The sequence below is a fragment of the Rhinolophus ferrumequinum genome, chromosome 2, assembly GCF_004115265.2.
Source record: "Rhinolophus ferrumequinum isolate MPI-CBG mRhiFer1 chromosome 2, mRhiFer1_v1.p, whole genome shotgun sequence".
NCBI lineage: Eukaryota > Metazoa > Chordata > Mammalia > Chiroptera > Rhinolophidae > Rhinolophus > Rhinolophus ferrumequinum.
Window position 1 is genome coordinate 102,009,331 of NC_046285.1, and position 16,318 is coordinate 102,025,648.

Sequence of the window (16,318 nt, forward strand, 5' to 3'; positions counted from 1 at the left end):
TCAGCCACCCTCCAGCAAATCCTGGCTGCTCCCCAAAAGGGAGACAAAGTGATTTTCAAAAATCAGCTTCCAGGTACTGAGACTGGCCCAGCGGCATGTATTTTACAAGATTACGTTCCACTACATCCAAAAATGAATATGGGAGACTATTGGTTTTCTTCCCATGCCAGTTTTCAAAGTATGGAAAACAGTGGTGGAAATTCCTGGGCTCAGGGACAGAAATGCCACTCCCAACCCAGGGCACGTAACATGCCCCACCCAGGACTCTGGTTCGTCATCTGTAAATGGGACCATACGCTGTGGGATGTGCCCACCCCAGGGCCGGCACCATAGGTGCCTGCCCAGCACATACTAGCAGGGGTCCTCTGTGGAGGCGCCACCAGCGATCCCAGGCCCGGACAGACTCCTGTTTGCTCACTGGGCCAACCCCAGGCAGAGGGTAGAAGGTGGGGCTGAGGATTGGCTGCAAGAGGTATGTAGAGTCCTGTTTCATCCTGACCGAGCTGCTGCTCACAGAATAGGCCTATACAGTGCAAGTGTCCCACGGGGACCACTCAATACCTGCTGAATGCCATGTGTCCCAGAACCAGCTGCTTAAAGAGGAGAGCTCTCTGGGGTTCCCTTTGCCCCGTAACGTCCTCTCTTTGGAGGCAGGTAGGGCTCTGTTCCTCCTCCAGCTGCTTTGGGAAGCTTACTCAGCTCTGACCGACTTTCCTGGGCTGTGGAGCGTGGGAGAAATCCAGCCTTGGAGATTACCAGGACGTTTCTCAAAAGTAGCTAATTTAAGAAAAGGACGGACTGTACCAGCCCGCAGGGCAGTGCACCTGTTCCCTGAGCCAAACTTCTCAGATTGGGATCCCCAATACCCATCAGTGCACTGACTGAGTCCCTCAAATAACCAAGGAAGGGTTCCGTGAGGTCTACAGAAAGACAAAGCAAAGGGTTTTGATAACAGCTGCAAGTATTATCCACTTGAGAGTGACTTGAAAGAATTATTTTTCTTTGTGTGAGGAAATTGGCCAGTGATACAACACAGCGTTTGATTTTTTAAATTGCTATTTTGAAAGTGAAAGAGGTTAATAACCACCTCATTTGTCATACACTTGGTAAAAAATGGACCAAAGGTGCTAATTTGGGGCAATTTGTGATCGACTTCTTAGTCTTTTTGCTACTAAAGAAAGACGAAGGTTGTCTTAAGGTAAAAGACATAGGGAATAATTGATTGCAGGCATCTAGTTAGTGAGGGTGGTTATTATTTTAATTGTGAAGCACTGAAGGGAGCGGGGTGATTACTACTCCACCCTCCCCACCGAGGGATAAGCCAAAAAAAAATCAGGGCTGGCTAGGGCCACCTAACACTAGGGCGGTGGAAGTCTCCAGACCAACGCTCTCCAATTTGGTGGCCGCTAGCCACGTGTGGCTACTCAGCACTGAGATGTGGCAAGTGCAGTGAGAGGTGCAGTAAGTGTCTGCATTGCATTTCAAGGACAGAATCAAAGAATAAAATATCAATAATTTAAAAATATTGATTACATGTTGAAATATTTTGGGTATGTTGTGTTAAATTATGTAGTTAGCATTAATTTCACCTGTTTCACTTAGCCCTTTAATGCAGCTACTAGGACGTTTCAAATTGCATCTTGCGCTTAGACAGCGCGGGCCTGGGGCGCACGAGGAGCAGGGACCGTGGCAGCTCCGTGGGTTGAGCGCGCAAGCGCGCGACGCGGGTGGCCGAGGGGTGGTGGTGGTGCCTGAGCTCCCCTGGTTGCTGTTGCTTTGGACATGTCCCCGTCCTCGCCCGCGCGGGCGTCTAACGTGTCGCCTGTCCCCGCAGCGCCCGCCGCCGCGCGCAGGTTCGGCGAGGACACCGCGCCGCCGCCGCCGCCACCGCCTCCGAGCTTCCCGAGCTGCGGCCACTACCGCGAGGAGCCCGCGCTGGGCCCGGCCAAGGCCGCCCGCCAGGCCGCCCGGGACGGGGCGCGGCTGGCACTGGCCCGTGCGGCGCCCGAGTGCTGCGCGCCCACGGCCCCCGAGCCCCCGGGCGCGCCGGCGCAGCTGCCCTTCGTGCTGCTCAACTACCACCGCGTGCTGGCCCGTCGCGGGCCGCTGGGGGGCGCTGCGCCCGCCGCGCCCGCCCTCGCCTGCGGCCCCGGCGCCCCCGAGGCGGCGGCCGGCGCGCTGCGGCCCCGACCCCCGGGCCCCGCCGCCGCCTCGCCGCCCGGCGCGCCCCTGCCGCACTACCTGGGCGCCTCGGTCATCATCACCAACGGCAGGTGACCCGGCCGGGCCGGACCGAGGGGTCCTGGGGCCGCCCGCAGCGAGAAGCCATAGGCTAGGCCTCTTTGGCTCCTGTTTCACAAAGTCCAGCCGAGTTCAGAGGGGCGAGCTGTATATGCACGATTTAAATTAATTTATACAGAGACAACTATTTTAATAGAACTCCGCAGCCGACTTTTAGATTTTTACCGTAGGTGCCAGAAGGGCTGGTGTAGAGGACGGAGACCCACCTGACGTGGGGGAAAAAGGACCGCCAAACTTTTGTTCTCCAAGAGCCGGGTTTTCCGAAAGGGCAGATCTGGGCGTCCCTGTCGTCCCACGAGTGACCTCAAACAACCCCGTTTGGGGGCACGTGGTTTCCTCACCTTGAAATCAGGTTTGCATGCCTTGCCTTGTCCCTGATGCTCACCAGTCCCCCCGGGGGATAGAGGAGTTTCCGCTCCACGCGCGCCCTCCCCTGTAAGGACACCCCACCCTGATGTGGTCAGATATGCCAGGCGGGGCAGACCGCCGGTATTCACAGCCTTTCAGATTCTTAAGTCCAGGCAAATTGTGATTGTTTAAGTCCCACGAGTAGAAACGATTCTACTGTCCTTTAAAAGTCATTCGTGAGTCTCATTAAAGGTTGTTTTAATTTAACCCTTTCTTCGATACGAAAACCAACAAGCCCAGATCAAGGGGGCGAGCACGGGTGTGCTTCGTAAATCCATTCACAAGCTCTTCCTTCCTCCTAACGCCTATGAACTCTTGATAACACCAAGAATAGCACCTTCAGAATATATTGAATAAGCATTAAATGCAAAAAATATATATAGCGAGATATTTTATGAGGACATGTGGATGACTGAGGTGCGCGATGCTATTGGCTGCCCCTGTCAACTGGTTCCAAGGCAGAATCCCTCTGGCCACACACACCTGGAATTCCCTAGGCTCGTGTTTGCTACAAGCAGTGCTAATAGTTAAATTGCATGTGCAATATGGAAAATTGTCAATGCGCCTCGTGGAAGAAAATGTGCTAAAGGGATGTAGTGAAAATGATATATACGTTGTTTTAAGCGTTTTCTGCATTTATACATAGCAAGACAACTCCATATGAACACATCATGTGTGTAACCGGTAAACAGAAATCTTTTATAAAGCACCAGCGGTGTTTTATAAATACACTTCCATTAATTTTTTATTTTTATATTTTCGCTTCAAGATTTCACCATTTAAAAATCACATCATGGCTCTGAAGTGGATCGATGCTTTGAACCTTCGTCTTCCAATTTGCTCCACACTCTAAACACTCCATTTTGCTGATGTTTCAAAACGGTTTACTTTTAGGAAACTCCACTTTTTTGAGTGGAAAGGTTTTCCACAAATGCCTTTAACTCATTGTTCTAGAATCAAAGTGCACCTTCATCGATTGTTCGCCAAAATGTGAAATGATCTGTTGCCAAGCCAGTGTCACTATGAGGACTTGCCTTGTTCACCTAGCAGGGTGTCAGTTATCTTATGGTAGGAGGTGAAATTTGCAAATTTAGGAGCAGGTGTCACGCAGCCGAGGGCTGGGTCATAAGAATGGAAGGCACACACCTCTTACTGCGCTCAGCTCTGCCTCCGTTGTGAGTGGCGTGAGTGTGTCCACATAAAATAAGCCTGAGGTACTGGTATTACTTTTTATGCTCACGAGTCTCGTAGTTAAACCATGATTCCTGGAAGGTGCAGGTGTGATGGGCAAGAGGTACCACCTGACATGTTTCAATAAAGTACCGCAAAATGCCTTTGTGTCTACCTTGTTATTAACCATTGGGGGCCGGATTTAGCAAACACAAACCACGAAGGCTTTCTGAGCAGTTTAAGATCAAAGGTTACTGTGAAGAAAGACAGTTAAAGATTTACGAATGATAACGTAAATAGGCTTAACAATGAGTGTGTATGTACTTGAAAAATGTGTGCTAGGGAAAACTTACTTGTCTAAGCAAACATCACAGTTTTCATAGCCTAGAACGTGCAGGAAGGTTCCCAAGCAAGCTGGCTTTGAGGCGGTCAGCAGCTCAGTGCAAAGTTAACAGAGCAGTTAGTTACTATGGCAACCTAATATTGTTACCTCCATCTTTAAGACTGCACAATTTAAGGGGGGGTATTGCTTCTTGACTTCTATTGAGGATCTGGCAGGGGAAGAGGAAGCATTTTAATTAATATGCCTTTCACACATACACACACACACACACACACACACACACACACACACACAAATGAAAAACATTATAGTGGGTCCTAACATGTTGACAAAAATGCCAGATAGAATGGGTTTGAGAAATAAGCCCAGTTCAAGACGGGCTGGGGCCTCCATGGGGCCTCCCAGGGAAAGGAATTCCTTTATGTTCATGGAAGCCCTTTCTAGAAAAGCCATTCCATTCATACCTTTGTAGAGAAGTGAACAGGGTATGGAGAAGGGCTGCTCTGAGGAAATCTGCAAGAGCCTGTATTTTCTGCCCTCCCCCTCCCCCTTTTGTCCTTTTAAAGTCCTGTGGGCCATGTCTTCCTCCCTGGGACCCTAAGAGGGGGCGGGGTTTATATGGTCAATGAATCCTGCATAAAGTTTATCCGAACTTGTCATTTATTGTAACTGTAAGACAGTTAAGGTAGACTGTAGGAGCTGCTACAGATAAAGATGGAACAAAAAGAACATTTTCAAATAAACGCCAGAAAATTACAGTAGCTTAAAATTTTAGTCAATCGTAGCCCTTCGGTTATCTAAATTGCATTACTCAAGCTGTTCCTAAACTTAAATATGATATATAAGGTTAAAAATCTTAAAACTGTCAAGACAAAAGTCAAGCAGTTTCACAAAATAGTAAAAATTCTGTAAGAACAAAATCTGTTCTTAAATTTGTTGTTGCATTAAATTTATTTTTAAATTAAAAAATTACATTAAATTGTTATATTAAATTCTTCATCTCAAACTTTTATTTTTGCTTTTTGGGTTTTGCCAACTTTCATTCTTTGGAATAATAAGATTTCTCTTTTGTATGATGCAGAATACAGTTGTCAAAAATACATTTAAAAAAAAAGCACCGGCTTCTTAATACTTAGAAATACATACATATTCCTTACCTTGTAAAACTATTTATTTTGTAAAAATGTTTAAATATGAATAAAAATACCGTAACCAAAAGTAGTTGTCTATTTATAAAAATGAAACTTGTGGTAAAAATGACAATGAGACCAAACTGTAGAAAGTCTTCAAGTTTATTTTGGTAGACTTACTTTTTATAGGCATTGGCTTAATTACTTTTCACAGATGATTCTTTGAAAAGCTAAAAATGCAAAGGCTGCCACTTTCTTCTAGTTCAAATATGCATTGTAATTACCCAGGAATAAGGATTCTCCATTTCCTGCATGGTAAGAGTGAACACATCTGCAGAATATAAGTCTAAAATATCTCCCTTTTGCATTGTGAAACCAGTGGGTGAGGCTGCTGCTCTCCCGGCCCCCAGACTCTCAGGTGGGTGACCTCCTCTTGTGTGTCGGGGGGCGGGGCGTGCTACGGGATCTGAGCCTGCACCTACCCTTCATGTCCCACCATTTGTTCCCACATCAAGCAAAGTGAGTGCTGCAGCAGCGAACCCCACGGACTGTTTTACACTGGACACAAATCCTACTCTGCCCACGCCCTGTGAACGCAGCCAGGACCTGCCAAGGACCACGGCTCTGGCAGGGCCACCAGAAGCCCAGCCATGGCTGTGTCCTATTTTCGTGGACACTTCCCGGAGAGTTCCCCTGAAATCTGCTCTTGGCCCACAAGAGAAGAGGTCTTGCCCTTTACATAACCTGGTAATGCTCGCTGCACAGCCTCTAAACCGGGGGACCTTTCGATGTCCTCAAAGCACACAGCAATCCAGAGTGTAGTGGCCGTGTTTTAAAAATCATGAAGAACACGCAGTTTCTGTTAAGACTTTAAAAGCTCCTTGAGATCAAGATTGCCGGGTGCATCAACACCCCAAATGATGAGTGCAGTGTACAAGTGGATGGGTTTCCCTGATGCTGACAGCTGTAAGTAAAGTGCCTTACTTCAGCTGTTGTAGACGAAGCAGAGTTTCAAAAGTCTTTGGTTCATCTGAGGCAAGATCAGGTTTATGAAAAACACAGCATCTGCTTCAAGTCCATTTTGTCTCCCTTAAGACAGCTGCATGTCGGCACCAGTAAGAGCAGTCGTGCGAGAGGGGGCTAAGCGCCATGTTGTCAACGTCTCTATCTGCTTTGACACGGCCACACTTCATTCGTTTTAATTTACAGAAAGGAAATTAAATGATAACATTTTTCCCCCGAAGCAGAACTGTCTAGAATAGGGCTTCAGCTTAAAACAAAACATAGCATGTTTTTCATTAAATAACCCCCAAAGAAATTCAAAAAGTAATGATGGAAGCTCGGAGAGATGACTTGCCTTATATTACAAAGTTTGAGAAATGAAACTGGCAGCATTCGCCTGAGATCTTTCTTCTTGATGATGTTTTGCAGATGCCCTCCCAGGGGTGAGTCCATTTTGTAATTTTGGGGTGGTGTGGACTTTTACTTGAACTTGTCACTAACTCCAAAACAAGACTTGGGCATTTAGGAGAGTTGTTATTATTATTATTATTATTATTATTATTACTGGAGAAAAATAATTCTAATTGAAGTCCTATTTGCAAAAATTAACTTTTGAAGTTCTTTTAAAAAGTTACATTTCCAAAAAACACATATTGGGTTGGTGTACTTAACTAAACATGTTCTTTTTTTCCCCTTCTTGTGGGGCTGTCTGTGCCTGGCTAAAGGTAGGCAGATTTTATACTGGAAACCACAAGTTTCTGGAATTAGCCTGAGTAGCTAAGAACTGGATAAAGATGGCACCAGTGTACAAGAAGGGGATTTTGTTCAAAGCTGAGAGCTCCATCAAGTTTTCTTTCCACTAATTTCAGTTGGGCCTGGCAGGAAGAGAGAAAAGTGGGCAACAATTGGCCTTTTAAGGCTCCAAAGTAATGTGTATGATTCACAAGTTCAGCAGAGATAGGAGTTACATGGAAAAAGCATGGAGTGCATCTGGAAATAGCAAATGTATATCAAAAGGCTTCCTTTCGTTTGTTCTTCGATGGAGACTTTTTATCAGATTTTGAAGGTCTTTTAAAGCTTCTCTCTCTTTTTCTGTCTCTCTCACACACACATCCCTTCACATAGAGGTATTGAAAATACCTCTTCAATAATGGTATTTTGTATCAATAACATTTTCTCTCTTGGCAATATGGGGAAAAGGGGACAAAAAATGACTTACAAATAAAATGCCATGTACTTCTGTATTCTTGCACCGCAGTCTTGCAGGAACGTTCCACATTTCAAAGCGTGCCTGAACCGGGCTTGAAAGCTCCAAATCCTGCCTTGCGTGTGGTATGAGAGAGCCTTCATCTCCAGCTGTTACAGCCAAATCCTGCCCCCCACATTCAAGCAAGCAATGCGTAATCAACCCTTCAAGCATCTTGAACTTGATCCCATCCCTTCAGAATATGCAGTAAATTTAAACTTATGAAAGGAGAGCTCAAAAATGAATCTCAAAGTAATTAACTGATTTCCTCTATGAGACCATTGCAACCGGACCAGCTGGACGCATCTCTGTAGCCATTAGACGTTATTACTGGACCACAAACCATCAGGTCGAGAGCAACCCTTAGAAGTTGATCTTCTCTTTTCTTCATTCACACAGAAAGAAAAGGAGGGAGAAGTGCCAGTGCGCGTTCCCGTAGGCGGCCGCCGCCCTGGGTGCTTAGCTTACACACAGCGTCACCATAGCTCTAAGTCACCACGGGCCCCACGCTTCTGTTTTGATTTGCGTTCTAGTAGTTTGGGGGTAAAGATCTCCACTACTGAGAAAATATTTGAATTATTCCATTGCTATTTCCACCTAAAAACATTTTTGGGGGATGTGGGTGGGGCCATAAACACACAGCCGAGCCCAAGAGGGGAGAACAACGTCACAGCCACGTTCGGGCTTCGCCTGCACTAAATCTTCCACTGGCCAACCCTCCAGCCGGATCCTCTTCCAGCACCGAATGGAATGGCCACCGACAGGGCAAAATGAAAGAATGCACAGGTTAACTGGAGGGAGAGAAAAAAACATCGCCTACAACTCTCAAATGGGTTTTGCAGATCCGTGGGCCAGGACAGGCGGCAGAACCGGAACGCGAAGGCTCGCGGCGGGGTCCCGCGCGGGCGTGGGTCCCAGGCTTCCAGCGCGCGGACTAGTGCTGTTTGGGCACGATGAGGTTACGCAGCATGTCGAAGGAGTTGCCGTCCGGGTGCACTGTCATCACCTCGCCGTCCTCCTGGTGAACCTGAAGGAACCCGGAATCATCCAGGCCCACGATCCACACCTGCGGGCCGTCGGCGCTGCCCAGGCGGACGCGCTGAGCACTGAAAATGACGCACAGTCAGAAGTCAGCGGGAATGCAACGCGGGCGGCTTGGGACAGTCAGTGAAGCTGTCATCCATCCTGCAAAGGGGCGTGGGGGTGCCGGGCCTGGGGTAGGCATGGAGCTCTGACGGTCACCGGGCCCGCAGGAACGAGCTTGGTGACCGCCACAATCACCGCGTAAGGGACTGTTTGTCTTAGCAACAGTGTCACTCCTCATGCTGATCGCCGGGGGGCCTGCACCATTTGGGGGGCTGTAAAGAAACCTTGCAGCTCTCTAGGGTTTTTATGACTGAGATTGGGGAAGCAGAAGCTGAGTGGAAAAGCTTTACCTTGTAAAATAAAGTTGGGTGGCATCTGCTATAAGTTAAACTCATTCTAATTGTCCTTCTTCTGAATCTATTCCAAATGGACCTGTTGTTACTTCCTTGTGAACATTTAAAAAAGTATAGAATCCCCCCCCCATTTTTATTTGGAAGAATTTCAACCCTACAAGAAAAGTTGGGGGGAAAAACCCAGTACAATGAGCCTCATATTCTTCCTTCACTTATATTCACCACAACTGATAACATTTCCCATATTTGCTTTCTTTCTTCACACACGCGTACTTTTTTGGGGCTGACATTTAAAAATAAGTTGCAGGCATCATGACACTCTATACTTACCTACTTGAGCACGTACCTCCTAACAAGAAGAACAATCTCCTACAAAACCCTAATACCGTTATCACCTTCAAGAAATCTAATCTTGCTACAATAAATCACCTACTATACAGTCCGTGTTCAAATTTTCCCATTGTCCCGTTAACGTTTTCTGTGGCTATTTCCTCCCATCCAGGATCTAATTATGAATCACACATTGCATTTAGCTGTCATGCCTCTTTAAAAGCTCCCATCTTGTTGTTTTTTAAAACACTGACATTTTTGAAGGCTAGAGGCCTGTTGGTGCCGTCAGGCTTCTCAAACTGGAGGTACCTGAGCACCCTCCCAGCACTTGTTAAAGTATGCACACCGTGCTGGGTCCCAGCCTCCGAGTTTCTGATTGAGGAGGTCCCAGGTGACACTCCAGCATTGGCATTCCTAACAAGTTCCCAGGTGAGGCTGCTGCTGCCCACCCGGGGAATCTCGCTTTGAAAACCACTGTTATCTAGAATGTTCCACAATTCAGATTTGGCCGTTTCCTCACAATTAGATTCAGCTTAAACATGGCAGGAATGGTCCTTCCCACTGCATCCCACCTGGAGGCACGGGATGCCGGCTGCTCCCATCACTGGTGGTGCTAAGTTGCTCCAGGTGGTGTTTACTAGGTTTCTCCATCAGCAAGGTAAAATGATCTAGACCGGGGCTTAGTTTCTCATTTTCAGATGCTGACCTACTGACTTAGCAAAGGAATTTTAAAAGAATGAAGGCGAACCAGCACTGACCTGTGGACCCAGTATTTATAATACAGGGGAAGAACTCCATTGGGCCCTTTGTCCTGAAACGTGTCGATCAGTCGCTCCAGCCTGGTGACCGTCCTGGCGATGAGACAATCGGCTCTGAGGGGCTTCAGGTCTGCCCCGTGCTCCTTATTGTACGCGGTGATGAGGTCGTTGATGCAGACGGTGGGGTTGCTGTTAGTCACGTTAAATCCACAGCCTGATCAAAACACGTCAACAAACCAACGATGAAAGACATGAGCAGTCCCCCTACTGAGGGCATCACTAGTTCCTGTTCCCTGGAAAACGTACGGCTTTCCCGTCACCTTCCTGATTCCTTGGCCTCTGAATTCTGAGTGTGTTGTCTCTGGCCCCTTAGAGAATGACGTATATCTTTGAGGCCATCCTCCTGGTTTTCCTTCCTTTATTATCCTCATCAAGCCGGACCATCCCACCTTACTGCCAATGAGCTGGGAAAAAGCAAGCCACTTTGCATTCAGTTAACCGGCAGCCATGAATGGGACAACACTGCTTAAGAGTTGCTCCCAAAACCATCTCTCATATGGTCTAGTCAAGAACGGTAGCTCGGCACTGAGAATCTCTTGTTTCCTTTCCTACGTGAATTACAGACACATTCTTGAAAATAAAGAATTTTATTCAGGTCTTAAGGAGTAAACTCCGGATTCAGAGATTTCAAACCTTGGTCATGGTCTAACCCTAGAACACATCTTTTAATACTCTGTCCTTGGACGTCTTTGGGGCTAGGGTTACGCTGTTGGCAAGGGGCCAACCCACGTCCAGGCTCCAAACCAAGGCTTCAGGAAAGCGAGTTACCAGCAGTGGGCTCTGGATAGGCTTATCTCTGCTGCTACTTAACACCACCACCCTCTCCGGGAGGGGTGAGTCTTCAGAGAGGCCGAACCCTGAATCACCCTCAAAGAGGTCTTCCATCAGAAATGAAATACTGCAAGAACTAGGCAGCAAGCTACTGTGTTTTCAGGGCCTCTGAGAAAAAAATTCCCACATGCTCTCCTCACACAAACAATGACATTTACTGTAACAGTATTATTTGTAACTATTCTGAGCCATTTTCCGGGTGAAGGGAAGGTTTTTTTTGTTTTTGATTTTGTTTTAATATACTGCCTATTAAAATACAAAGCAATGTAACTACAGCAACAGGCGCAGAGTCTGCAGTTGTTTGTTCATTCCTTCAACAACATACACAGTATCTGAAGCACCAATGGAGTGGAAGGCATGAAATAAGTGTGTATGGCGTGGAAAAGACTCTCTTGTATTCAGAAAATTAAAAGTGCTGGGGAAAATAGCAACACCGACTACTGTCAGCTTAGGCTGTGTCCTTCCAAGGATCAGAGAGCACCCCTGCTGGTGACCCTGAATCTTTCCTGGGTCAAAGATGCCCCCGCCCCCACTACCTCCCATGGCCTTAAGAATTTAATAAAAGCTCTGGATTCTCCCCACAGGAAAATGTTTCATGTCCCCACGCTGACAGCACTCCTTGGCTCCCTGGAACCATCCCGGGCCCCCTTGGTATCTGTGGACCCTACTTAAGAATCTCTGTGTTTAACCCAATTGCTCATTTAAAAGTGGATAGCAGAGCTCTGAGGGTAAGAAAGAGCTTGCCAGTTGGCAGCAAAGCAGGAAACATAAGCCTTGTATTCTTTGGCTGCCACTTCCAACACACGGTCACATGTTTTCTGTCCATTGCGGATGCTTGCACACCCACCAAGCTCGCCTCAGCGTCAGGGGAAGGCTGGAGATTGGATGACCAGGGGCCTAAGACTTTCTAAAAGTGATTCTGAATCCATCGTCTTGCCTGACACGGACATACTGAGGGAAGACAGGGTTCTTCACCCCACCCCGACCAGCCTGGAGCGTCAAAGAATGGAACCTTGTCATGGCCGGGGAAGGTCAAATGAAGAATGGAAGACCACCAGGAGACTCGCCCTTGAAATTAACTTTGCTTATTACAAAACGATACAGTAAATGTTTATTTTTACCATTTCTTTTATTTCCTTTTTTTATTTTTATTTTTACAGAAATGATTCCATACACAAATGAAATCATACGGTATTTGTCTTACTCTGACTTATTTCACTTAGCATAATGCCGTCAAGGTCCATTCATGTTGTCACAAATGGAAAGATTTCATTCTTTTTTAATGGCTGAATAATATTCCAGTGTTTGTGTGTATATTGATCACATTTTCTTTCTTTTTTTAAAATTAATTAATTTATTTGATTAGTTTTATTTTTTTATAACTTTTTTTTTTTTAGTTTCAGGTGCACAAAAAACAATGTAATAGTTAGACATTTATCACATTTTCTTTATGCATTCATTTGTCAATGGACGTTTAGGTTGTTTCTGTATCTTGGCTATTGCAAATAATGCTGCAATGAACATGAGAGTGCATATATTTTTTCAAGTTACTGTTTTCATTTTCTTCAGATAAATACAGAAGTGGAATTGCTAGGTCATAAGGTATGTCTATTTTTAATATTCTGAGACCTTCCATACTGTTTTCCATAGTGGCTGCACCAATTTACATTCCCACTTGCAGTGCATGAGGGTTCCTTTTTCTCCACATCTTCACCAATACTTGTTATTTCTTGTCTTTTTGATAATAGCCATTCTAACATGGGTGAGATGATATCTCATGGTTTATTTTCACCATTTCTAATTTACTGAGAAGCAGGAGTATGGAAAGGTGTAAGAAAATGCATTTAATATGATACCAATTTGGTTTCCATGGTCATACATTGAAATTTTAAACCCCTTGAAGCACTTTCAACCAACCTGCCTGTTTTGCATATATTTTGTATTCTATATCTGTAAGACTCAAAGTAATCTCATATGCTAATTCACATCCCCAATATAGCCATGTAAAAACCATTTTTATTTTTATTAATCTAAACTTGCTGGGGAAAGGTCTTTAAAAACTTACCAATAAGTATATAAAATGTTTCTCCCATAAGCGTTGAGTTAACCAGAACTCCGCCAAGCTTCATGAGATCACTGTAATAAATGTCATTGGGCCACTTCACTCGTAAGTTGATATCCTGAAGGAAAATCTGCATATTAACCAAGCAATCATAGGGCACAAAGGGACCACTTGAGGTCATCCAGATAAAAGGAAGATGACTCCAATACTCTGGAAACTAACAGAACATGGGGCCTTGGCCTCTCTTCTTTCTCAGACAGCTAATCACGTCTTTGGGACAATCCAGTGTTAAAGTACCTCTTGGGACTGGAAGGAAAGACACTTAAAGAGCATATTCGGCAGCGATTCCAGCCCTCTCCCCACCCATCACTGTCCATCGCCACCAAAAGCACTTGTGAAGATGCCTATCTCGTAAATTAACTTCATTATCTCATGTTAACAACCTGAGTGGAGCACCTATCGTGCTAGCGGCAGGGGCAGGGAGCGGGTGGTACTCCCAGGGTTCCGGGAGCCCATGCTCGGGAGACGAAGATGGCCCTGAACTCACGGATACCACAGAAGGTAGCTAGGCAGACGCGCTTTGGGTGGAATGCCATGAAGACACTGAGGAACTTGTGTGACTGAAGCGCCAGAGAAAGCCTCGAAGAATGCCAGGGCAACCGGGGCCAGGGAAAGGGACTTGTTCTCAGCCCACTGCCTGTCCATCCTGACGGGTATGGCCTGAGCAACTCTATCTGTGCCTTGGTCACAGTGGGACAGTCCAAGGGTGGACACTGCTTCAGCTGGGCCACCCACACTGGGTTAAACCCAGTCAGCTCCAGAACCACAAGGTCTCCGGGACTTGCAGCTGGCAGCCAGGCTGTGCCATCTGTGAGTAGAGGAAGCCCACCTGGAGACATGAGGCTGGAAGAGAGATACTCAGCGAAAAAAAACGAAGACCAGAGAGTAGCTGATAGCCTCTGACTCCCATGACGCTGGCTCTTCCTGTCCTGGGGGCGGGGCCCGGCCCGAGCCCCTTCTCAGCATGGGTCTGTATGTCACACCTACCAAACTGCTACGTGGGCAGTAGTATCATCTGTGTTGAACAGAGGGGGAAACTGCAGCCTAGAGACTGCACAGCTCGCCTGAGGTCACAGCACTTGGATGAGGCAGAGCTGGGATTCGAACCCAGAGCTTTCTGACAGCAAGCCTGGTTGCCTAATACTATGCTGTGCGGCCTGTTGCTTCTAAGAAACCCCCGTCTCTCCTTCCAGCTCGGCCGTTACCACCCCGGCCATTTAGAGTGTGTTTCTGTTCTTTCCATGCTCATCTGCCCTTACATAGCTCTCCAGGCTGAGAGAAGAAATGCAGGAGCACAAAAGAACAAAAGTATAAATAAAAAGCGTGGTGTTCACCAGCTGCATAACTGATAAGGAGCTTTGTATTTCTTTCTACCTACAATAAGGTTCTCAGTGGGGGGTGGGGTAGGAGAGGCATTTTGCCCCCAGGGGACATTGGGCAACATGGGGAGATATTTCTGATTGTCACAGCTTGAGGGAGTCCTACTAGCATGTAAGGGATAGAGGCCAGACACGCTGCTCCACGTCCTATAATGTACAGGACGGCCCCCCAATTAAGATGTGGGGCCCAAATATCCACGGTGACAAGGGGGAGAAACGCTGGTCTAGAGAACCTGTCACGTGGAGACTGGTCTCGTTCGTCCTGGCACTTCCCTTCTTTCTCCTCACCCGCCTTCCCCTGCCTCACTGTACCCAGCACAGCCCCTGCCAAGGCTCAGAAGCAGGTGCCTCCACCCTGGGGGCGGCATTCACTTCTGCACCAGGCCTGCTCTCGGACGCCCATGTGAGTCCCCACGTTCAGATCGAGTTAGTTAATGATGCAGCTTATGAAATTTTGGGTTCTCACGCAGGTAAACAGGGAAGGCCGCATGCATATTTTTCATTGTCTCAATCATTGACTCAAATGGCTGCTGAGGGGCTCGCGTCTTAAGCATTAGCTAGGATCTCTGGGGACCAAAATAAAACTAATCCTGCATTCAGGGAGCTCGTTACTTTGTAGGAGACAGAACAGGAGCAGAAATAACTCTGCTTCAGAGCAATCCGTGGGAGCTACCATCAGAGAGGCTTAGACGTGTGACGTGCCGTACAGTGTTACAGGAGGGAGAGCGTGTAGCTTGAGGGTTCAGGGACCGGCATGTGGGCTAGGCGCCCCCATGACGAACAGAATTTCCAGAGCAAGAGCAGGAGTGTGTGTGGGGGGGGTTGGGGGGAGGAAGGGGAGGGCTGTAGGAGCCCCCGCAGGAACCTCTCCGACAGAAGAAACGACAGGAACAAGGGCAGGTGGCCTAATGCTGCCAGTTCTGGAAGAAAGGGTGAGCTTTACAGTGAAGCTGCATCCGGTCCGGGGAGATGAGCGTGATTTGTATGCTGACGGTGACCGGGGAAGGGACAAGATGGGGCCCTAGTGAAGGACATAAGAAAGGTGAACACTATTTCAACCTGCGGCCGCACTGTGTCAGTGAACTGGTTTATGTTAAAAATAAATGCAAATCCAAACCGAAGCCACAGCACACAGGTGAGGCTGAGCTGGACCACTGTGGAAACAGGATAGGGACTTTGGTGGGAGATTCTTAAGGAGAACGGGGGACCCCCCATACCCCGTGCACTGCTAAGGACAAGCTTGCCAGCTCCCATCCTGCTGCCCCCAGTGCGTGGCACAGCCTTCGCACACAGCAGGCCCTCAAGGAACACTCGCTAAATTGACAAGTAAGGCTATAAGGTCAAAAATCAAAACCATGAAAAAAAAGCTAAACATATCTAGGCTCAACATTTTGCTTACTTTCCTAAGACTAAATAACTTATTGCTAGGGTTCAAAATCTTTCTCCCCCACGACAGAACTTTATCTTCTCAACTGCTTTCTTCCAGATGAAAAGTCCAGCTTGGGGGCTACAGGCTGGGCCTGCGAAGGTCTATGACCATCTGAGGAGCCTAAACCCACAAGACAGAAGGACGCTGAATGCCTGGTCACAAATGTCATGTTCCAGTGTGCATGCCGGTGACTGGACACGTCCCCAAGTCTTCTACAGAGTGACCATGAGGGCATGACCACTGGGGACAGAGCTGAAGGGCCAGTGAAGAGGACAGAGGATTGCTTCTGTTGAAACAGACTGACAGGCCTCCTTTGAGAGTCATGAGCTTAGGGTCTGGCTTCGGGAATTAACACATTGATTGTTTTTAG

General features: G+C 47.1%; 2 protein-coding genes across 6 annotated transcripts in view; one reads left to right on the plus strand and one right to left on the minus strand.

Annotated features, from left to right (window-relative positions):
* SIM2 (SIM bHLH transcription factor 2) overlaps positions 1-5,083 on the plus strand; it is a 51,162-nt gene extending 46,079 nt beyond the window's left edge. The window contains exon 11 of the mRNA XM_033127425.1: positions 1,835-5,083. Within this exon, the coding sequence (XP_032983316.1) occupies positions 1,835-2,277 (443 nt within the window). The 3' untranslated portion in view covers positions 2,278-5,083. The remainder of the gene's footprint in view (positions 1-1,834) is intronic.
* HLCS (holocarboxylase synthetase) overlaps positions 1-16,318 on the minus strand; it is a 213,925-nt gene that overhangs the window by 20,005 nt on the left and 177,602 nt on the right. For 4 of the 5 annotated variants that reach the window (XM_033127412.1, XM_033127403.1, XM_033127374.1 and 1 more), the window contains exons 9-11: positions 13,084-13,198; positions 10,128-10,341; positions 5,497-8,706 (exon numbers count right to left, since the gene is read on the minus strand). In XM_033127412.1, the coding sequence (XP_032983303.1) occupies positions 8,535-8,706; positions 10,128-10,341; positions 13,084-13,198 (501 nt within the window). In that variant the 3' untranslated portion in view covers positions 5,497-8,534. Of the gene's footprint in view, positions 1-5,496; positions 8,707-10,127; positions 10,342-13,083; positions 13,199-16,318 lie in introns of those variants that run through there. The other variant, XM_033127384.1, reaches the window with a different exon arrangement.